Below are 24,396 nucleotides of genomic sequence, written 5' to 3'. Positions count from 1 at the left end.
AGTGGGCCATTTCACACAAATGCATTTGCCTCACAGCAGCCACCTCTCAGGATCAAGGAAAACAAGTCATCCATTTTATGGCCATAGGCTCCTACTATACATTTTCCTCTTTCTTAAAGCCATACTTTATTTAGTTTGTCGGTTTTTCCACATAAACGCAATCACTGGTTTTATGGAAAAATGGATAAAAATGAGATTGTAAGATATTGATCCCTGTGTGAGGTGGGCTGGGGAAAAACAGGCCTCATCTATATAGGGAGAAAAATGAAGCAATAATTCAGGCAGGCATCGAACATTCTGCCACTGCGCCTATTGATTCCTATCCACAGTGTATGAGATCACACCTGAGAGAGAGCTCTTGGGAACAGAGAGAGAGAGAAAAGAGATAACATTACCACCCTGACATTAACAGCTCTGTACAAAGCCCACAAGTGCCTGTTAAAAGGTTCCGCTAAAGACCAATTACCCAGCATGCCTCTCTGTTCTGTCAATCAGGGATACAGCTGGAGCAGGTCTACGTCTGGTCACCTGATTCAGTTCACAACTCAGAACAAGTGGTTAGTCATAAGGACTACATTGGTTTTAAGAAGAATCCTCAGTTTTAGAGTAGGTATGGATGATGTCTCTGAGAGATTTGTAAATTGATTTGATTTTAATAAAACGGTAATGGTTTGCCCGTCCAGCCCTGACAGACTTATTCAGGTTATCTTTTAGGCTGAGCTTCACCTCCCTTGTCAATCTATCCCTGCAGGCCTCTCGTTATTATTGTGAAATATGAAGCGATCTGGCTGTGCCTTCATGAAATTTCAATGAGCATTGATCTGTGTGATTGCACACAATCCTTCAAGCTGTGGTTCATGTTCATTTATATATTTATTGTTCATATGTTTCGCTCATTCTGATTTCCAAAGTGGCCATCTCAGACAGTTAATATGTCTGTACCTTTGGTCCAAGGAAACAGCTTTGTCCCTCACCACTTTGTCAGGTCAGGTGGCCGAAAATTCAATTTGAAGATCATCATGGCACCGGCACCAGTAAGCACCGGCATTATATTTGCTTATATTGATTACATTGTGTAAACATAATGAGACAGAATAGTATACCCAGGATATTCTCTTCTATATTGATTGAGAAGATTTGGTTTCAATGTTAGAGTTATTATTTATGACATCACACATAACTTTATTATCCCCCTCTCTGACAAGTGAAACCAGAGAAGTGAGACTGATACTGCGATGAAAGCCAGTCTCCCATGTATGTTGGTTAATATCCAATATCGCAGATATTTTTTATTTTGGTCCACAGTTTATGTATTGTGCCTAAAGGAAACTGAACAATATGCATTTCATTTTTTTTTATTTGAATGTATGAAAATAAACAAGGACACAGACAAAGGATGTTCTCCAGTGCCGTTTGTGGAAAACTGGTCTCTTTGCAGAGGAATGCAGAGGAACCTTAAAAAACCAGACCCCTACTGAGAGTGTGGTTTCTCTATCTGGTCTACTGGGATGGTCTACTGGGACATTGGCTTTGTTTGGGTTGCTTAAATATAACATGTTGTCACTGCTTGTCAACATTTTCTACCCTTTCTATGATATTGTTGACTGTTTAAAAAGTGTGTTCATTAATATCATTTTGGGTGTGAAATGAGGGGTGCCAAATGAGGATCACCATTTTTCACTTCTTTTTTTTACCATTCAATATATGCTCAAGTCATTTTCTCAGCTCTCTCTCTCTCCCTGCTCCCTGTTCTCAGTAAGATTGCATTATCAGCTTTGCTGGTGAGGAGATTGTACAGAATGTGGAAATCAATAGAAATGAGGGGGAGTAAACATGTGAAGATGTCTGAGAGGGCAGTAGAGTACAGTTTAGAGATCTCCCCCATCCATCTATATATCAGCACATGAAAACGCCTCCTTCAGTAGTGCCGGTGTCCTGCCTCATTATATCCTCTTAAAGGAGATGTAGCTACACTTAGTACTGAGTCTCACACACTTTGCATGTACACTTCATTACTCATTCTATCGCTGGAGATGTTCCACAAGGCCCAGGCTAGCTCTTTTATACATGTTTGAAAGGGTAACTAAGCTAAGCAAACTAGACATGGTCCTAACAAATATTGCACTGTGTTGGTTTAGGGCTGGATGTGAAATAATTTTTTTTTTAGTACTGTCAGAGATGGCAAAAGTACACATATCCTTTACTTAAGTAGCGTAACAAGGTATTTGTACTTCTTTACTTCCCATCTCTGAGTACAGTGTTTGCTTTGGTCCCCATATATCATAAACCTGCCCTGAACTCATAACTTAGAAATTTACTCGGCCTCTTTCCTTATTCATATAGCATTATTAATTTATTCCTCCATTCTTGCTGGATGCTAACTCTCATACAGTGTATGGCCCACCCAGGGCCTGCCACATTCTGATTCCTGACCACACTTCCTAATCCTTGACTTGAACCTCCACCATGCTTAATTACAGGAAGTCTATTTAGATATGATGTATTATCAGCCTTAGGGTGGCTTTGCATCATTCTGTCACATTCGGCTGTTTTTGTTTTCCTTCCCCTAGACGATAGCTGTGCTCTGCTTTCCATCATGGGACATGGATTGTTTTAACAGATTTTTTTACGCAGCTCCTTTTTTAAACACTCATTCAGTCATGTGCCCGAACAAGCAGCTATGAGATTTGGTCGTGTCATGATTCATGCCACTTTTCTTAATGCTGGGGCTCAATCAGAGTTACACACTGTGGCTATTGTTAGCCACTGTTATGTTACTGTATTTAAGGAAAGTTATGACTGCAGATGCATTTTAAAGGTGCACTCTGCTTCCAAGCCTTCAAACTTGTTTTTTCTAAAACTGAACCCAAGCAGCTCTCCTGTAGAGTTTTATTCCAAACCTAATTCTGCACTTCTCAGTCTAGCCAAAGAAATAGTTGATTATCTGTATCAGGTGTGTTGAATTCAGACTCCCACAGCTATCTAGGAACAGGAACTTGATCTAGGTGGAGAGCCATTTGTTCACTCCACTTTAATACCCATTAAGTGTTAGCTCCCACCTGCTGCTTGGAGGTCTTCCTGCACTGTAATGAGGAGTGATGATCAGGATTCAGACTACACTCCACTGAATGGAAAAAGCTGTCCTCAGTCTGTCCTTTTAGCTTTGGAGGTTAAAGAGAGCTTGAGAGTTGAGAGTATGGTACCTTAGGAAATGACTAGATGGGTGGTCTATACTGCTATACATAAGGGTGGCCAACAGAGTCAAAAAGAAGTGCTGCATTATCCACATTCACTCTGTCACACTTTATCAGAATGCAATCTAATGCAGGCTAAATATTCTAGGTCACACACTGCTATTAATGCTCCCTCTTCTTAGCTTTGCAAGAGTTGATGCTTAAGGCATCTAAAATAAGTAATAACTAAATAAATGAATAAAAACTTGTAACGCTATGATGAAGCATTGCTTTATTATGACAGTTACTTAAATCCTATTTTTTATTATTTCACTTTTACAATATAGTTTTGTCAGCCAATTGTCAGCCCATTTAATAAACTGTTATGACACCTATAATCAGTACCCACAAATATACATCCCTCATTATCAACATGCCCCTTACATGCCTCTGTTCAATGCACATTACCATGTGAGTAAAACAAATGAGAAAACATCAGATTGCTCTGTAATGCAGACAACATTTTATTTAATGCTTTCCATAAGACCCATTAGTGGGAATCCAAAAATAAAGGAACAGTCATTTTCAAAGATCTCCTAGCAATATAGTCCCCAATTATGTATTTTGTTAGTTTTTTTGTTTGTTTTTTTAAGGCAAGGTGTTCCTATGTGAGTTTTGTCACTTGCTAAGTGATACATGCTGCATTCAGAATGAATAGGTGTCATATATTACAGCAAAATACTAATCACCAAACTAATTTGAATGTGGTTAGCCTTTAGCTTTTCCTAGAATTTCATCACTCTTCTCATTCCTTCCTTCACTTTTAATAGTAAACTGCATTCTTTCTTCTTTTCTTTTTTTAAACAAGGGGGCTCTGTGTCAGTGTGGCCTCAGAGGATCTGCATTGAGCAGCACAATAGACAAACACATAAGCAAGCATAGCAGGCTGATCATTGAAGAAAGGCCTATTGTGTCAGTGCAAAAGTAGCCCTCAGTCCAGAAAGGTTAGAAAAACAGTGCAACAAGGCCCGTGTGGTCTGACCATGCAGGATGTTTGGTTCTATCGCCCGGATCGCGTTCCTTTTTAAATATTGCCTTATTGCTGTGTTCTCAGCATGAGTTCATAAAGCTGTTCCTAAATCTTTGAAGACTGTAATCTTGTAATCCTGAAGTATTGCCTCACAGAAATCAAAGCTTTAACTGAATTATTGGACCTACAAATATTGTTGCAGATTAACAGTGCATGTATTGAACAGGAGTGAGATTTATTAAGAGCTATCCTCCTTCGAAAATCAGCATTTATTAACCTGTGTGGAGCAGAATTTAGTGGTTGTTGGCAGACATTTACATGTTATCTTTGAGCGAAGTGCCAAAATGTGAGCTACTTTGTTTCTTCTTGTTTCTAGGCAAATAACCTGGAATGATTTGTAGTGAGCACTTGAAGAAGAGTAAAATAGAAAATTGTTTATGTAAATATAATGGAGTAAAAGTACAAGCATACATTTTAGTTATGCTAAGGTACAGCACAATTCTAACCTAAAATATACTACTTCTTTATTACCACATTGTTACGAATGGTAACAAAGTACAAATATGTATAAATATAAATACTACTTATGACCAAATTAATAGCCAGTGATATAGTCAAGTCAAGTCAAGTTTATTTCTATAGTGCTTTTCACAACAGACATTGTCTCAAAGCAGCTTTACAGAAATCAACAGTCAAGGTGAATGGTGTGCATTTATCCCTGATGAGCAAGCTATGGCGACTGTGGCAAGGATATAGAACAGACATGTCCAACAGCTAGTTGAGTTTGTACACCACAGCACTGAGCAGTAGTATGAATGTCATTTCAACACAATTTTTATTACACAGTCCTAGACAACCAAGAAAAATATTAAAAAGAACAACTGCTAACAAGCAACCAGTGATGGAATTCAGGGAAGGCAAAAAAATGTGAAGGTATTAACAAGACACAACTTCGAAAAACCTAGTGTTTTTGATCAAATAGCACATGCTATATAGTCAGTTATATAAAAAATTATTAATATTAATAAAAGTCTTAAAAGTGAGAAGAAATGGGTGAAATTCTGTAATTTCATAGCATCAGCAGAGCTCTGTGTGTGTTGTGTGTGTGTGTGTGTGTGTGTGTGTGTGTGTGTGTGTGTGTGTGTGTGTGTGTGTGTGTGTGTGTGTGTGAGAGAGAGAGAGAGAGAGAGAGAGAGAGAGAGAGAGAGAGAGAGAGAGAGAGAGAGAGAGAGAGAGATAGAGTCCTGTTATCCTAAACAGCATGTGCACAGTTTTACATAACCATTGTGGGGGGCTTCATTTGCAAAGGCTGGTGTCTGATATAGAATGCTGTGTGTGAGCTGCTGCAGAGGGAGCAGAATGAACTGTTAGAAGGCGTACACATTGATTCCTGGAGTCCTGTATAATTCATAAAGCGCTGCCTGGCAGTACTTGCTGTTTTTCTGCTTGGTTGTTTGGGACCATTCCTCATTTGACATTGTATTTATGGATTTGACATATTTTTCTTTTGCATGTTTATTTTGGACAATAGAAAAATGTAAAGAACAATCATCTTGTTCATTGGGCACAGTATAAAAAATAGTTAATGGATGGATGTGAAATTTTAGGTCACAATATTTTTTTTTTCAGCACTAAATGAGCCCACAATTGATTATGGCTTCCAGCGGTTACAGAAGGTCATCCCCAGACATCCAGGTGATCCAGAACGCTTGCCAAAGGTCAGTTTCAGTTTATTACCGCTCGTCCTCTAATATTTAGTATTCTGCTGCATTAACTTCCATAGCTTTCACTCTAATCATGTTCTTGTTGATCTCTGTAATATTCAAATACATTGCTTGATCTAGCAATGCTATTCATCTTTCTGTGATCTTTAATAACCGTAAATTGTTCCTCTACAGAAAAACACACACTTCCCAGGTGAGGCCAGATTTGGAATGAACTGGAAAGATCCAGTAGTGTTTACTTCCTCCTCTATTCTTGTGCCACTTAAAAAGATGTTAATGAATCCTTTGGGAGTGATAAATAAACAGTACTTTATCTTCTACGTGTTCTATACCCCTGAGCCCCATGTGAGCTGCAGCACTTAATAGACTAAAAAAGAGTAATTATGGCTGGCTGGTCATGCTCTTTTGCAGTCAGTTCAGGGTTGACCTTGTACTGTTATATAAGTCTTTCCCATATTAGAAGTGGGCTATTGGTATTCATTGTCCCACAGTCACTGCATCTATTATACCTGTAATTTGACTGAGGTCGGTGCACAATACATCAGTCCAAAATCCTGGTTTAGGATGGAACTTCATTAAAGCTACTGTGGTCTGTCTTCACCCATGTTACAGAATGTGATGCAGTGTTATGTTGGATAGTTTGTGGAGACCAAAAGCTGCTCAACACCATTGCTGTTCTCTCCTCACATATCGCCCTCCTAGTTGCCATTCCCCAGCTGGCTTGGAGAAGACAGATGTACAGCCACTGTTAGCGGGGCTAAATAGGGTTGTTGTGTTTGATCTCTGTCCCTAATTCACCACATGAACATTGTCAGCATACCTTCCACACACACACACACACACACACACACACACACACACACACACACACACACACACACACACACACACACACACACACACACAGAGTCATCTATAAACACCTATGCCACCATATTTTAAACTTACTGACCCTTCTGAATAGAAGACATTCAAGTTGAAACCTTTTACCAGAGCTAAATTCATTTCTATGCTTAATCTAAGAAAGGAGTTCATGATCATCCATTCTGTCTGTCATGTTAACAGCAGCCTGGTTCATTTCTGACAGACTGACTCTGCTGTTCACGTGTGATCGGTGTGGTTTTAACCTCAGCTTGGCCTGGGCTCATTTCACTGGGCCAGTGATGAATTTCAATGCATTAGTCGGGTCCCAGGTGGGGTGAGCCATCACACCTTTCCCACTGTGTTCATCAAGAGGGGAGCAGGTCAGAAAAACTGCCTTTGCTCCTCCCTGGAGAACAGCCTTAACGGCATGCCATATTTTTAACAGACTCCCTTGCAGTTCTAATGAATATGGTTGGACAGCCACCAAGCAATGAGCAGCTGTGCACCTGCAGCATGGGCACATGTGAATGAGATGAGTAGGAAAAAAATACCCAACTGCCTTCCACTGCACGGCAACTATCAAGTCAGGTGTTGGGGAAGTCCCAGAGGATGCAGCTTTCTATGTTGGCTTGATTATATATATCGGTTGTAGGTGTAGGTGTAGATGTAGGTGTAGCCAAAAGCACATTTGAGGTAAGCACCAAACACAAAGTTAGTGTATGTTAGGTTATGTATAATTTGATTAATTTTAACCAAAATAGTGTAAAATCATAGTACAAATGTCCTCAGTTTTAGCTCTTTACAAGCTTTCACAGAGGGGTATGAGAAAAGGGAGGCTGTGTGGTGGGGGAGGATGGGGAGCAGAAAAGAGAGAGAGGGTAACCAAGAGAGAGCAGCAGGGAGAGAAAGAAAGGGATCCGGGTGATCCATCATGGTGAAGTCAGCTGTCCTGGGCTGCCTTCACCTGGGTCATGCGATCGAAGCCACTGCCGCCCACACTTTATTATTGCTCAGCCAACAGTAATTGAGTCACCACAAGGGGGAAGAAGCAGCTGGAGTAGAAGGAGAGAAAGCGAGAGAGAGAGAGAGAGAGAGAGAGAGAGAGAGAGAGAGAGAGAGAGAGAGAGAGAGAGAGAGAGAGAGAGAGAGAGAGAGAGAGAGAGAGAGAGAGAGAGAGAGAGTGAGAGAGTGAGAGAATGAGTGAAGAAAAGAAGAGACTAGCTAGCACACAGGGGAAGTTAAATGAGAAATCATTTCTCTGCATGGCTCTACATGTCTGGTAAATTGTGGTGACAGGGTTGATGTGTGCAGATGGATTTTTACCCTCAATTTCTGTGAGTGGTGGAGGTTTTAATCCTCTACTTCTGTCTACGCCTCGCTCACTCTCTCGCTCAGTTTGTCCTCTGCTCCCTTTAACACTCCCAGCCAGATATTAACAGCATCGGCCGCTGGGCCCGGCTGCTCATTTCTGCACTATCGATTTTACCCTTTATTGAGGTAATAACAGTTTGTTGACGGCACTTCTCTCAACTGCTAGACTAAATCACAGGTGAGGGGCAAGCAGGGAACAAGGCAGTCTAACTTGTCTCCCTCAATTCTCTGCCAAATTTGTGGACATGTTAGGCAAGCCCCTAAAAATTGTGGTATAAGTCAGCAGAGCCTAAGTATTTTTATGAGTATCAAGGATGTTATTTTAAGAATTCAGTTTAATTTTTACTTAAACATTAATAAGAGGCACAAACACCATGAGCACATTCAGACAGATGAATTGTTTAATTTAGCATTATTTTTAATATTGAACAATGGCTTCAGAGTAGCATGTAATCAAGAATTGTGTGCATAATAAATAGAGAGACAGACATTTGAGAGAACAGCCCCTAATTGCTCAGTGAGCATTCGTGTCTGGATCCAGAGACACAGCTCCGGTCGATGAGATTGGCTGGGGTCCAGTGTGGCCAGTCTGTGGACTTGTTTTTCCCTCTCCCTCTCTCCAGTCAGTGTTTGTTCCTCCCATTTTCTCTGTCACTTCACATCCACCTGATCCCCTCTTGGCCACCTCTAAAGAGCCTACAATTTAATCTGTGCTTTGATGAATCAATTGTCCCCCGCCGCAGTGTTTTCCTTCTTCATGCTTCATTGGCGAATCAAGACAAATACTGCACTAGGTCAGAATGTGCGTGCTTATATTATTTTAATCCAAGTGACTGTTAAAATATGTAGATGTTAATGCGCAAGTGTACATTTTATTTTACCATTACATTTTGAGACAACTAAAGTAGATCTGAAATGTTTGTGTGTTCGCCGGATATAGTCGTCACTTGCTTGCTGTTCAGATGCAGGCCGACAGGTTGTTATTGACTTTCAAAAAGTAACCTTTTAAGTCTGTAGAGACAGAATATGAATTATGCAAGAGACTTGGATTGGTTAAAGAGTAAAGGGACTGATATTTGTGATGGACAGAAATTGACAGGTTGGTAACGTGAAAGGAAAGACGAGACAAGGGATATAAAGAATATAAATGCTCTGCAGCTGCTTTCTATACTATTAATCTGCATATTAATACATAGAGTTTGATTAAAAAGACACTGTGGACTGCATCAGTTTCATCCACATTGCATGGCTGAGAATTCTGCACTATTTCATATGTAATAGTTTGGGACATTGTTCACTGTGGTGCACAGGCTGGGTTAAAGCCGGATTCTATAAATAAACCTTTTTAAAGTGGCATTCTCTGCTTACCTAGTTATGCTGCACATAATTATTAATATGTTTATACAGAATTAATAAAGGGTTAATTAAACCGCTCTAACCTTTGGATGTTGTAACGAATGATTAAGAAATCTCGTTTCTGCAGCTAGAAATTATGTGGCACAAATATACTGTTCCTAATTGCTTTCATACATCATAGTGTCACTATTCAGGACATTTTAAAACCATGTTCATGTTACATTGCCATGACTGCACTATAATCCTCACTGTCACTAAGGGACCAGACTTTATATTACTACTAATACTACTACTACTAATATTTTTTTTTTGGTTAAAAATAAATCTTCACATGGTTCAATAAATAAGCTGTTATTGTTACCGCTACCTATTTGTGTTATGTGAATAGCAGTGAATAAGAGGTTAAGGGAAATCACTCTGTTCATTGTTACTGTAATAAATAGCTTGCAGTATGAGAGGTTTTAATCAACAGAAGCTCAGATGAGTGTAAACAGGCTGATATAACACAATGGTGTGGTCACCATTTACAATAACAGCCAAACAGAGCCTGTGTTACTATCAACCCCTTTTCAGAATTTTACTGTATGTTGCTGAATTTTGGCAAAATTAGTGTTTCATTTTCTTTCACCTTTATTTCAGTTGACTGTTGAAGTATTATTTTAATGACTTTGGTTCTCTTATATAATGAGAAAAGTAAGAGATTTTTTTATAGTGGAATGTATCCCTTTTAACAATACATACAAGTATTTTTTGCTTATTTGTTTTTGTTTCTATTTTTGCTTTCAGGCCTAGCTCTCTTGAAAAAGTATAAAAGTACAAACTGTGGTGCGTTAACATTCCTGATATGATCTGGCCATTATTTCATCTTTTCAGCAATACTTTCTCTGTTGGGCATATATCTTATTACCAGCCATCATCATTTTACACACAGGAGCAGATTTGAAGTCCAGAGTGCAGTAATACGTAGGTTGGTTTCAGTGCCGAGGCTGAGCCTCATATCATGCATTACCAAAACACAATGCCTGAGGGTTGTTTACCTACTATACTCTGTGTACTGTGTGTGCGTGTGTGTGTTTGTACAGTAGCTTACATGTAGGTATAAAAAAACATTTTCTTAGCTGAAAGGGCACCACTCCAACATGGTTCTGGGCTGAAGTTTTTTAACTGTAGGTCTTTCATGCTTTAGCATGGCTAGAGAGTTTAGTGCAGAGCAGGAAGTAGGGCATCGTCAGGATAATGATGGCTCTGAACGATAGGCAGGCGAGCAGACACACAGATCTAGGATCAGGTTTCTTTCCTGTTTACCGCTTTCAGCTCTCAGCTCTCAGCCTTTACTGGAAACCCTTCTGCTCACCCAGGAAATGGGCTCTGCTTCCAGACACAGGGCCACCACACACAGCCCACTGATAATAGCATTTATTTGTTTATCTGGACCAACTTTTGGCTTCTTCCTTATTAAATTTGGACTCTCAACAGATCCCCTCACCCACTATTGTAATGATGGAAAATGGATACAACCCCGTTATACGTCGACAAGAAAGGTAGAGGGTAACAGGAAAGCATAGGTACATACTGTAGAATAAGGAGTAGGATAGATAGCACAGTCTGGATGATGCAGCGGATCCAGCTGTGACTTAATGCCTCCAATCTCTTATGTTCCTCCCCTTACCTGAGAAAGCACTGCCACAGAGAGTGCAGCAAATCTAGAAAGAAAAGCAGGCTACCAAGATGGGCATCCATACAAAAGCAGCACTTTAGGCCTCCCCAGGCCCCCTGCGCCTCCTTCAATCACCTGGGCTAGACCCTCCCCCCCAACCAAGCATCCCTAACGAGGGGTTAACGCAGTGCCAGCACACCCATTATTGAGTGAATTTAGCACCTCGGACAGCGCACTAAAAATCTTTATTGCTTAGCTGACCCCCTCGTCATGATCGTGCCTGCATGTTGTGGGGGTGGCAGCAGAGACAGGATCTGATTGAAAGGCAATATGTCAGCTAGCGGGCGGGCACACATGCTCGGGGGCTCGTTCACAGCGAGGGTTACACACTGAGGGTGAGAGCAATTTTCTGGTTGTCGTGCCCCAAGCACATTTCCGCAGCCCCGGCACATTAACTTTTAAAAAGGGTTCCACGGGAGCTCCAGGCGCCTACTTCGCCTATGAGGGGAAAAAAATGAAGAGGAGAGAGATGGAAGGAAGCGGGAGAGAGGAGAAAGAAAATGAATACAGAGTAAAGAACACAGTAAATAAATGTTTAATGTGTGGGAAGGTATGGTAATAAATAGACTTCTGGTTGAGGAGCTGAGACTCAATTACCTACAAGAGAAGGGTGTTATATGTACACATTCATCCCCTCCAAGGCAAGAGGGCATTTATTTACCTCTACAAGCATGCATTCATCTGTTTCACTGTCTATTTGTATACATGTATTATACATATAATAGACTATATTAGTATTGGATGAGAAATGTGGGCTGCTCTACAGTAAGTGTGTTATGAGGTACATTGTATTAAATGGATGACTCATGCTCATGGGACACACACAGATGGGGACACAAGCATTGGTTGGACTGCAGGCAGAAAAAGAAACATATAAGACCCTTAATATGAAATCTAGAGAGCTTCATATGTTGATTACATGTATAAGTGAATGTAGTATTGGGCAAGAAGAAGTGAACAACAGATTATAGACCTTTATGACATACAACCTTATCTCTGATTTAGACTCCTTTTTTCTTTCTTTCTTTCTTTCTTTCTTTCTTTCTTTCTTTCTTTCTTTCTTTCTTTCTTTCTTTCTTTCTTTCTTTCTTTCTTTCTGTCTTTCTTTCTTTCTTTCTTTCTTTTTTTTTTCTTTGCTTAGATCTAATATTAAGCATTTATAGCGTTTTAGGTAGTTAAAAAAATATGTTAGTAAAACAGCAGATATCACCATAAATACAGAGCATAACAATTGTTTTTTGTCTGTTTATTTTCTCATTAGGAAGTGATTCTGAAGAGAGCAGCAGATCTTGTAGAAGCTCTGTACGGAATGCCTCACAATAATCAGGTGAGTGGCCTCCTCCTAAAGATTTCCACCCGGGTAAAATAGAAAGCACCAGAAAATAAAGAAGAACAAAGCAAAATACAGAACAAATGTAGCCATCTTTAAACATGATGTACTTTTTACAGTCATGCTTAATTCAGAGGACAGATGAAAGTTATAAGGACAGTGTATCATGTCACAATGTATTTCCCTAGTCCCCACTAAAAAGTCGATCTTTGCGTACACATCAACATAACTCTTTGAAACTTCTCTATCGATGGTTGAAAGAGCTCAAGGGGCCTCCTCCCTGCAGAGGAACAGTTGGCCACTCCTGCAAGGCAGGTCATCGATTGCAGGGTTGAGTGCTGAAAGTGCAGGTCTGCTGAATTATTTAGATAGTGAATGGGGGTCTGCCTCTGGCCATGTCTGTCTCAGAGGAACCTCTTTCCTCTCTGCCTCACCTTTCCCACAAATCTTTATCCCTTGTCATTTACCATACAAATATTCTCATAAGGACTCAATTGTGGGGGTAAATTGTGAGAGATGTATGTTCCGTGAAGCGTGCCAGATCCCCTGCTGTTTATTTGTGATGCTTTGTGCTCACCCTACCAAGAAGCTTTTTAGAGCATGCAAAAGATGTCTGATAAATCTATTCCTCATAATCTCTTTCAGCCTGTCCCTCATTAGTGTCTGCAGATGAAGTCACACAGACATACACACTAGACCACACATTACAGCTTTAGACTTTTTTTTTCTCACAATATAATATATTTGATATTGCAAAGATTTGATATTCATGCAGCTTGTTCTGTTTAGTTTAACCTTGATGTCAGTGTTTGTGGTTGTCCGTGATGTGACATGTTGTTCATGACAGGAGATCATTCTGAAGAGGGCAGCTGACATTGCAGAGGCACTCTACAATGTACCACGCTCCCACAATCAGCTCTCTGGTCTGGCAAACAGCTCTGTGCACACTGGCATGATGGGTGTCAACTCTTTCCATGGGCAGCTTGCTGTCAACGTCTCTGAATCCACACAGGGAGCCAATCAGGGTAAGAGGAACCACCCGCAATCTTCTCTCAATTGAGTAGCCAATTTAAGCTTTAAGACCGAAACAAACACAGGAACAAGGTATTTTAGCTCAGAGCCAGAGATTCTGCATTAGATTGGTGAGACAGCTGTAACCAGAAGGAAAAGCGTGTGCTCTGCTCTCTGAATTTGTCGGCTCCCTTTGCTCCTTCCGTGACAGTGAGTGATTTGTGTTAAGTCAGCGGTAATCTATCAGGCGTAGGATGAAAGTGTTGCGAGCAGAGTCACGATGTGTGCTGCCTTTTGTAGCAGACAGCGGGAGACTCCTGGAGCAAGAACTTCCTGCTGCTTTCACCCATGTCAGCGTATAATGCATTGATGTATATTTATAGCCCATGTCCCCCTTTTCCTCCGTACCTCCTCCCACACTCCATACACGATTTTTATTGGTCTTGACCTTTTTATTGACAGAATTGGGGGAAATATAGACTCGGGAAAATTTATACAGCAGTTCCTGTAGAACATAGGCCTCAGTGACAGGGGAAATTTAGAGGAATCTGTAGGAATCTAGGTTTGAAAGTAATGAAGATTTGAGCCAATGTTAGGAGAGAAGGAAAGCTGAGAATAGACAAAGTATTGCTGTTTCCAAATCAAACAGCAATCGTCAATATATGTGTGTGTGTGTGTGTGTGTGTGTGTGGTGTGTGTGTGTGTGTGTGTGTGTGTGTGTGTGTCAGGTTTCAGTCGGAACACAAGCAGTGTGTCTCCTCATGGTTATGTGCCCAGCACAACACCCCAGCAGAGCAGCTACAGTACCGTGAGCACGAGTATGAACGGATATGGTAACAACGGCATGACCACGCTAGGAGGATCGCCCAACTTCCTAAATGGCTCAGCTGCCAATTCACCATATGCCAGTGAGTACAGCCCACCTCTCTCATCCAGCTCCAAAACAGAGTTCATTTATAAATGCTGTATGTACTGTATGCGTTTGATTTGCTTTAAACACTGACCCTCGAAACAAAAGTACTGATCAGGATATCATGTTTTTGTAGCTGTGGTTAATACACAGGACATTTCTTTTGTGTGTAACAAAAGTCTTTGTTACTTTGTTACTGGACGCCACTTAACCTTAAAGAGATTCAACTCAAAGACAGGACATTTCTATGAAGCCTTTAAAATTGGTGTGTGAAACAAACAGTAACGCTCTAATGGTGAAATACTCAGCCCCTATTAGAGATGGCTGTGATAAAGCAATAGATAAAGCTATTACTCTGTGTATAGGTCTGTACGAACAGAGATGAATGTACACCCTTCCCTTACTGGAGCACATTCAACCATAATGTCCAGCCATTCGTATAACACCAATCTTCTACCTTGGCTTCTAAATTAAAGAGTCTTAATTAAATCAATAAACTAATTGCAGAAGAAGCAATTCAATTTCGAGGCTTTGATTCGGACATGTTAACAAGTATTTTAACAGGCTCGGTGACTCTGCACAGACACTCTCAATCAATGTGGGAGGGCAGACTTCAGAGGCTCCACTTTTCATTAATTGATTTGAAAGGCCTTCATAAACGAATTATGACATTATCAAGAGACTTAACTTGGGAAAGGGTCATAAAAATTTTATCATAGTATATAGTAACACTAATAAAGACTGAAAATCTTTTCAGAGGCAAGCTGAAACACTACTGTGCCTGTAAAAGTACTGAAGGAATATGCTCTTAGCCTATTACAAGCAGGAAAAAATAGTGATAGGCCAGAGGAGGGGCCAGGTTTATATTATATCACATCTTTCCAAGGCATTTGGTCTTTAGAGCTAGTAATATTTTAATTACTATATTAAAGTCTTGTAACAACTATATGTATGTAACCATTATATGAGATCATTCAGTGAGCATATGCTTATTACCCTGGGTGTAAAGTGTGTCTCAGTTTCTCACTGTTGTCTGTATGATGTAGGGCTATAAGGCATGTTCTTACTATCCACCCATCTGTTTTCCTCTCTACCTCACTTACTTTTCTCTGAAGTCGTGCCCTCCAGTCCCACCATGGCCTCATCTACCAGCCTGCCCTCAAACTGCAGCAGCTCCTCAGGCATATTCTCCTTCTCACCGGCTAATATGGTGTCGGCGGTTAAACAGAAGAGTGCTTTTGCCCCAGTGGTGCGTCCCCAAGCCTCGCCACCTCCCACCTGCACCAGTGCCAATGGCAATGGTCTTCAAGGTAAGGGCAGTGCCAGGTGCTGCAAAACACACCAAGCAAAGCACAATGTGAAAATGTATAAGATGATAAAATATGCTGAATATATATAGGAAAAAAGCTTTGTATAATCTACATTATTCTATTCTTTAATTAATATTTCTTCTAATACCCTTGTAAATAATAATAATATTTATTAATAATAATAATAATGATAATTAATAATTATTATAATAATAATAATAATAATAATAATAAAACCAAAAGAGATTGTGTTAATATTAACTTGATGTACTGTTGATTTCACTTCATATATGGCACAAACTTTTTTAATATCCATTGCCATTTCAAGTCAGATTCCCAGTGGTATAACCTACAATGTAACTTTAAAAAATACTACATTAGTATTGTCTTGTACTAACCTACTGATCTGAGATCTGATTGTACCCCCCCCATCTCTCTTTCTCTCTCTCTTTCTCTCAACACATAAAAATAACACTGTTCTTTTTTCCTTCCCCCCCCCCCTCTCCCTCTCCATCCTTCCTGTGACCCTTCTCCCTCTCCCTGCTTCCAGTAGATCAGTCTTTTGTGGACTCTAGCAAGTATTCCACAGCCAGCTCCCTGCAGGGCCTGGCCTTCTCCTGAAGTATGTGACATCTCTACCTCTTGCTGTCTTTCCCTCCCTCAGTCCATTAGCCAGCCATCATTTCAGCCTTCTTTGCACCCTCCTCATCATCTCTGTTCATGCCCCTCTTCACTGCTGGGTCACTGAGAGAATGCCATGTGTGTTTAATCTCCTCCCTGACTTCCTGTTTCATGTTTTCTGCACCTCTTTGTAGCTTCATTTGTACTGCTTGCTAAGTCTGTTGACAGTTTTTTATAGTCTTATTTTTGTCATCATAGTTTCATGAACCTAGTGTACCTCCTGGAGCATCATTGATGCTAGATTCATTGCACACTCAACCCTAATTTCTTAATTTTCCTTCCTAAATAATGAACTATGTAATGTGTTTTTCGGATCAATTTGTGGATGTGTTGCAGATTATTTACAAAGCTAATTGTCTTAATGACACAAATAGGGGGAAGCACAATTGAAATGAGATTTTTATGTGTTTCATTTGTTAATAGCCACAGAGGATACTGATCTGAAAAAGCCTGAAACTCACAATGAGAGAGTACAGATTAGCCCTTCCTTTCTTTTAAATCCTAATAAAATATACATTTATTAAACTAACATTTTTATTTTTTTGGACCTACATCAAATTATTTGTTAACAAACATTTTATAAAATGATATTTCCGATGTTTGTGAAACTGACCACAACAACACCACCAGCGCTCATAAGAAAAAGACACAATTGTATAAAACCCGAATGTTAGCCTACGGTAATAAACACTGTAGCATCATGCAGCCAATCACTGAAAGTCATGTTTTAATGATGCTTTCATTGTTTTGCATCATCTGGAGGTGTGCTACAGATTTATGGGGTACAATAAACATTAACAAAGTGGATTATTATTTATTATTGATCTTTTTTTTTTCACTAACATACATTTGCAGGCAAAATTAAAAGGTGATATATTCTATACTCTATCTAATCAAAGTGAAAATTATGCACAAAGGCAAATGACAGACCCAATAAATTTACTATAGCTGATAATTAGGAGAAAGACAGCAAGACTTAAGTAGAGCAGTGATGGGCAGCATTTATGACACGTATTTTAAACATAAAATAGGATTTTTTCATTTGTATTTGATAGTTTTTTATTTTGTAGATTTAAAATACTGTAAAATACTTTGTAAGAAGTCTACATGAAGATCATAAAAATGTCGCCATTGATTGATGCCTACTCAGTAGTTTGTACAGACTTGTTGAGATCAGAAAATTCATATGGAAGAAGGTGGTGAAGGTAAGAAACGTGCAGGCTGCCAGAATTTAAATAGGTATCCAGTGATGAATAAATTAATATTGCTGAATATTGTACCCTAATTGAAGTAGCTGTTTAGTAGGATCAGGATTTTGCATACCATTGCTTGAATGACGGCCTGAATGAAGATTAATGTTAACTAGTTTGGAACTAGTTAGGATAAGATAAGATAAGATAAGATAAGATAAGATAAGATAAGATAAGATAAGATAAGATAAGATAAGATAAGATAAGATAAGATAAGATAAGATATACCTTTATTCGTCCCACAGTGGGGAAATCTCTTTCTTACAGCAGCAAAGAAAAAAATATATATAAATGCAAATATATAAAAGAATAGACACATACTATAGTATACAGTATATACACCACACAATGTATAAATACAAATAAGGAAAAAAGTTTGCATTGCAGGTAGTATTGAACACCGGTGGTATTGCACGTATTGCAGGTAATATTGCACGTATTGCAGGTAATATTGCACACAGGTAGTATTATTAAACAGTTAAACAGTAATAACAGTGTGTATTATGGTGACTGGTTTACTGGGAGCAGCTTTGTAAAGATTGTAAAGTCTAATAGCAGCAGGAAGAAAAGACCTTCTGTAACGCTCCTTCAGACACTTAGGATGTAACAGTCTGTCACTGAAGGAGCTGCTCAACGATGAAAAAAAGTTGCTATAACTACAGTTGCAATCAGTTGTTGCAACTGGTTGCATACGTCAGATTTATTGCATGACTCGGCCAGAGAAAAGCTGTTAGTATTAAACATTGTTTACTTAATCAACTGAGCCAGTGTAATAGTGAAGGGGATCAAATAGGCCAATTGATGGAAGGTTTGCGAAGAAATTTCATGCTCCCATGTAAAAGTATTTTTTAGTATTTTTAAAATACAAAAATGAAGTAGTTTATTTTGATACATGGTGTGGCTGCTGTATTATTTATTTTGATACGCTTAAAGTTAAGGTATTTGGTATCTTATTTTAAAATACATTTTCATGTATCTTTTCCCAACCTTAAATATGAGCATGTTTTTTTTTTATAATTTTACACTCAAAACTTTATATAATAAATCAAGACCTCAGTTTAAGTATAGGCAGGAACTAATCATTCTTAAGCTTTCACTCAGTGTGGTCTCATAGTCTGTGTTCAGAGTTCAGTATAAAAGTAATTGAGTCTAATAGGCAGACAGTACTTATCATGGTGGAGTGAGTGCTTCCTCTCAGTGTGTAGAGCACCTATGACCCTGATGAGCCGCAGTTCATTCTCCCAACCCTTCTTCTGAGCAAGCATGATACACTCCAGTAATAGCCTGGGAATTAGTGCAGTGTATGGAGCGGCGATCAATAGGGCGCCAAAATGGTGTATAAAAAATCTTCAGTGTTGTTGAGGTCTTTAGAGGGTAGAGAGGTAAGGAAATGATCTTTCATGTGGAGAGCTCTACATTCTCCCTCTCTTCTCTACTATTTAAAATGTATGCCACTTGTTTGCCTGTATTGCTTACAATTATCAGCTTTATGAGACTCTCAGACCTGTGAGGAACACATGCTGTTTGCGCTAAAGCTATTTATGCACGCAGGTGAGCTAATGACAGTGAGAATATGAATTTACGATATTTGTTTATTTATTGGTTGCCAGGTTTGTTTGGTATTTGTCACAGGAATGGATAAATGAACAGCAAAAGCAGTCTAGTCCCAGGAGACAAGGACTAGGCCATAATCTGTCTTATTCACTTTATTCTAAGCAATTGAATACTGTTTCCAAAAGACATTTCCTGCAGTGAATTTTGGAGCACTGAGCATTTTTGGTTTTTTTTCAGCACATAAACCTAGCAAGAGAGTTGTCTTTTGACTATCGGAATACAATTCTAGTCTCCTCTAGCCCTAAGCAGCTAGGTCCTTGTGGAAGATGGGCATTATTTAATGCGCTCTACAGCACTCTCAATCATTGCTCAGGCACAGAGGTTGTCCTATAGTCTTATCACTAATTGTGTAGATGAATTGTTCACATAATGGGTCCCTGATGGAGGAGAGGAACTGATTTACAACCATTAAACCGACATTATTTTTTCTTGACAATTGACTCTAATTAAACATACAGAATATACACAACAAATCAAATAATCACATAAAGTGTCAATGTGAAAGGAAAGAGCAAGCAGGACTCTAAAACTGCTTTTCACTATAATTCACTCCTTTACATGTTCTCCTTCTCTTATCTGTTGTTTTTTTTTTTTCCATTCCCTTTGTTTTTTTCTTTGGTTGTCGATAAATTTTTTCTTGCCAGTTTGCATGCGTGCTACAGTATGTGCCTGCAATTTAACTGTCTTTCCTTCTGCTTTAGAGATTTTGTTCCATTTTCCTTGTATCATATTTCCTCCACATAGTAACAAATAATTATTGCACAATATCTATTTTATAATCAATCAGTGCAACAGTTGGAAGCTAGGCCAAAATAAATTTGGGGCTTAGTGATTTCGTTTTGTTCATTTCATTTAAACAGCGTGTGCATTCCAGATGCCAGACCTGCTTTTATTTGGGTGTTTTTGAATTCAAAACAAAGTAAGTTGTTACTTAACCTAAAGGCTTATTTCTCTCTCTCTCTCTCTCTCTCTCTCTCTCTCTCTCTCTCTCTCTCTCTCTCTCTCTCTCTCTCTCTCTCTCTCTCTCTCTCTCTCTCTCTTTCTCTCTTCTGAACAGCGATCACAGGGATGATTGTTCCACCCATGTAGTGGCTCCTGGGCTGCTAAAGATCAGTTAATGCTCCTCGACCTGATGGTCTCCCTGTCTCCATGAGGACAAGGAAAAGAAAAGATAAACCCTAACTTTGAAAACTCAGGCCTTTTTACAAGGAATTTGAAATGAAGGGAAAAGTATGGGGTGTTGGTTTGCTTTTTTTCTAAATTCATTTTTAAAACTCGGTCATTTTAAAGTGAACATTATATGCGTTTTATACAGACTGTACCATACACATATGACACTATGAAAGTTTCATCTATAATGTTCCTGTTGTATATCAGTGAGGGGAAAATCGCAGTTCTGTCTCACAGGTGAATTTATGTTTTATGTTTTTTAGATGTTTAAGAAGTTTCTAATACTGAACAACTGTGTAAACAGGTGTTTTCTGTACAAACAAAATGAAAATGAACTCTTTATCATGGCGCTAGTCCACGGCCAAACAAATTAAGTTTGCCATACATGTTGCTTTTTTGTTTTTGTTTGTTTGTTTGTTTGTTTGATTTTTGTTTTACCGCCATATTCAGTAAACTTTTGTATTGGTTGTCCAGGTACATGCTGATTTCATTATTTGTCTTTATGGACAAAACACTTAAAAACAAAAGCAGTCATGAGCTGATTTCCATTAGCCTTCTGGCCCACTGTGAAGATCCCAGACCCACATCCTGCTCCAAGAGAGGAGTGCTTGAGGAAAAGTTTTTTTTTCTTTTTTAATGAATCCATATTTATATTTGTACAAAAATAATTTGCTGCTCATCAGTGCCAGAATATGTAGTACAAAAAAGACAGAGTATGTTATGGGTTGCTCTACTATTCTACCTTTTTTTTTTCTTTTTTTTTTTCACATGTCCTGAAGAATGTCTAAGGCACCATAACCAATAAGAAAACGTCTCTAGGTTACGTATGTAACTCTAGTTCCCTGAGGAAACGAGACGCTGAATCGAAATGCTTTGGGAATGTGCCCGAGTGTTCACGCTCTGAAATAATGTGTGTAATCAGTTACAGACAGGCCCTCAGGGGCCACAGCCACAGCCTCCACAGCTCCGTACGGGGTTAAAATATGGCACCCCAAGCTGGGAAAGGAGATCCCTTCTTAGAGGAATCTCTCATGCATCCAGGCAAACTCTCTCCAGAACTCCTGGAGGCAGTGTGAAGGGGAAGAGGTGTACAGACACAGCCTCGGCCATGCCTGAGCCATGGCGTCCAGCCCCAGTGGGGCTGGAGGGGTAAGGGAGAACCAGAGTGGACAGTGCAATGTCTCTCGAGACGTGAACAGATCTCCCAAACCTAGGCCATTCCCTGGGTCTCAACCCTTGCCTCGACAGGGTATCGGTTGCTGCCTCGTTCAACCGACCCGGGATGTGAGGAGTTTCCCCTGGGCTCAAAGGAGGATCTGGTGCGCCGGCCTACAAAGGGGGCACGAACGCAGACCTCCTTGATGGTTGATGTAGGAGACCACCGCAGTATTGTCCATAAAGACCAACACGTGGTGACGAGAGGTGTGAGAGGAAATGCTTCAGTGGCACGGGCAGCATCTCTAGGCAGCTTCGGCCAAAAAAGCAAACGTCAGGAACTTCCTGTAAGAAGGTAGGATAAATACATTAAAGTAGGCATCCTTTAGATCTACCGTGACAAACCAGTCCTCAGATCTGATTTGAAGCACAACCTGCTTGAGTGTCAGCCTCTTGAACCTGAGTCTCATGAGATAGCGGTTCAGCTGACGTAGATCTAAGATAGGACGCAACCCTACGTCCTTTTTTGACAACTATGAAGTACCGGCTGTAGAACCTGGACTTTTTCGTTCTGATGGAGGGCCCACTTTGATGGCCTCCTTCCTCAGGAGAGTGTTTACTTCCTGTTCCATGACCAGAGCCTGCTGGCTTCCCACCAGGGTGGGAAGAATCCCGTGAAGACAGGGCGAAGGAGACCCGAACTGAATTGAATAGCCTCGCTCTACAGTGAGCAGGACCCACTGAGACACATCTGGAAGAACTTTCCAAGCTGCCAGAAAGTGCCTTAGGGGTATCAGTCTCTCGAGACTGACCTCCGGTGTGCCTAGAGCCAGGGCAGTGCCCTAAGATGGCTCTAGGGGTGGCGAGATCTCCTGGACCACAACGATGCTGGGTGGAGACCAAGGAGAGAGCTCACTGGAGCTGGCCGTGCCTTTAAGCACTAAGGGTGGCAGGTTAACGGACCAGGTCCCTGAGGGGGCCATGGCAAGGTGGGCACCAGATAATGCGGTGCAATGCGCCCCTTCACGGCCGTATCCCCAGAATGTCCTATGTCAGGAGTGTAACGCAGGATCCCTGATAGGGGGAGTGTAAGATGCAATGGCCCATCTCTGTACCTCGCGATGGGAGATGATGGGTTGGGGTTGGGGCTGTGCCCACCGAGCAGCCCCATGAGAGAGGCATGGGAGGTATTGCTGGAACACCGCCAGCTGTCGAGCAGCCCCAGCATTCTCTTTAGTGGCTCTGAAGGCTAGGTAAGGGGTAGGGAACTGGCCGCCCGGGGCACCTCCCACATTCAGTTAGTGCAGCAGTTCAGCCTGAAACGCCTTATAGGACCACCATGGTGTGCAGGGACGCAGCGGCTTGACCTGCAGAGGCGTAAGCCTTACCCACGAGCATCGACGTATTATGCAGAGTTTTCGTGGGTAATGTCGGGGTTATGAGGGAGGAGGCAATCCCGGGAGAGAGATTGCTCGCAAGCGTCTCTTCAACCCGCAGCATCGCTCCATACCCGTGACCGATAGAAATGCGAGCAGAATGTGCGCGGCACAATGAGCACGCCACAATATGCGCAGATCATGCACAGAATGTGCAGAGAATCTGCGCCGAAAGTGCACAGAATGCGCGCCGTCAGATTCGTCGAAAACCCGACCTAGCTCCACCCCCAATTCCATAGCTCCTCGATCATAGCTCACAAAGCGCCCCCCCCCCCCCCTTCCTTCACAGGAAGAGAGGCGGAGCTCGGTGTGCTTCCGAGCCAGTGAGCGACTGCTGGACCAAGCAGGTAAGGTTGGAGAACGAGACGAGCCCGTCTTGAAACCTTCTGCAAGGTCCATTTGCTAGCCCCAGGACCTGGCATGCTGCTCCGCCTCAGCGAGAGCGGGGGCAGAACCGTGAGGAGTGCAAGCTCTCAGGAGCGGAGTGATGGCATTGACATGAAGCCGGCTCTCTCGAGAACCAACTAGCGTGCTTCGCTCCCAGGAATATATATATATATATATATATATATATATATATATATATATATATATATATATATATATATATATATATAAAATTTTTATTATTTATTTTTTTTCTGACGAACAATTGACAGACATTTTAACACATACACACAGAGCGCTTCTTGAACAAACAGAAGCTCCCGCTGCCTTCACTCGATATGCGCTTTATACTTTCTGGTCATGACATCACCCCACCGGTGACGGCCAGCGTCCAATTTTTGACTAATTACACACATTATTATTATCATTATTATTATACCCAGGCACGTTCCCAAAGTGTTTCGACCCAGCTCGAGTTCCTGAAAGTTAACTCAGTTTATTTAAGTTTGAATTTGAGCGGTTGTTGGTTTAGTTCAAATGGAAAAAGAGCAAAATACCACAAGCCTGTGATTCTTACTTTTTCTCCATGTGTCATCTTTGCTGTGAAGGATCAAATGAAGGGAGGCAGAAGCAAGGAGTGTGCGCCTGTTCCGGCTGAATAATACAAACGTGAAGTAAATTAACAGAGGATGCTGAAATTTAGTTACAGTGCTCCTCTTTGAAAAAAGAGTTACACATTCAATTTAATAAAAATTTAAACAGCTCTCTCTATTTTGCAATTATTTTGTAAATATGCATAAATTTTTTGCAAAAGTGTAACATATATTTATATATTCAAATGTCTTATGGCAGTTTTTCAATTTAGTATCATCAGTGATCTGTCCTCAAATCTGATTTAATCCTCTCA

The 24,396-nt window shown here is 40.5% G+C and overlaps 1 protein-coding gene across 3 annotated transcripts in view; it reads left to right on the top strand.

Annotated features, from left to right (window-relative positions):
* Positions 1-22,718, top strand: part of ebf1a (EBF transcription factor 1a) — a 103,887-nt gene extending 81,169 nt beyond the window's left edge. The window contains exons 11-17 of one of the 3 annotated variants that reach the window (XM_083560333.1): positions 5,833-5,921; positions 12,497-12,562; positions 13,413-13,590; positions 14,305-14,484; positions 15,602-15,796; positions 16,350-16,418; positions 20,399-22,718. In XM_083560333.1, coding sequence (XP_083416459.1) covers positions 5,833-5,921; positions 12,497-12,562; positions 13,413-13,590; positions 14,305-14,484; positions 15,602-15,796; positions 16,350-16,417 — 776 coding nt within the window. In that variant the 3' untranslated portion in view covers position 16,418; positions 20,399-22,718. Of the gene's footprint in view, positions 1-5,832; positions 5,922-12,496; positions 12,563-13,412; positions 13,591-14,304; positions 14,485-15,601; positions 15,797-16,346; positions 16,419-20,398 lie in introns of all 3 variants that reach the window. The other 2 variants (XM_083560332.1, XM_083560334.1) reach the window with 2 other exon arrangements.
* The last annotated feature ends 1,678 nt before the right edge of the window (positions 22,719-24,396 follow it).

This window comes from Silurus aristotelis (genome assembly GCF_946808225.1).
Source record: "Silurus aristotelis genome assembly, chromosome: 14".
In the NCBI taxonomy this organism is placed as follows: domain Eukaryota; kingdom Metazoa; phylum Chordata; class Actinopteri; order Siluriformes; family Siluridae; genus Silurus; species Silurus aristotelis.
This window is presented reverse-complemented; position numbering and strand designations above follow the sequence as displayed.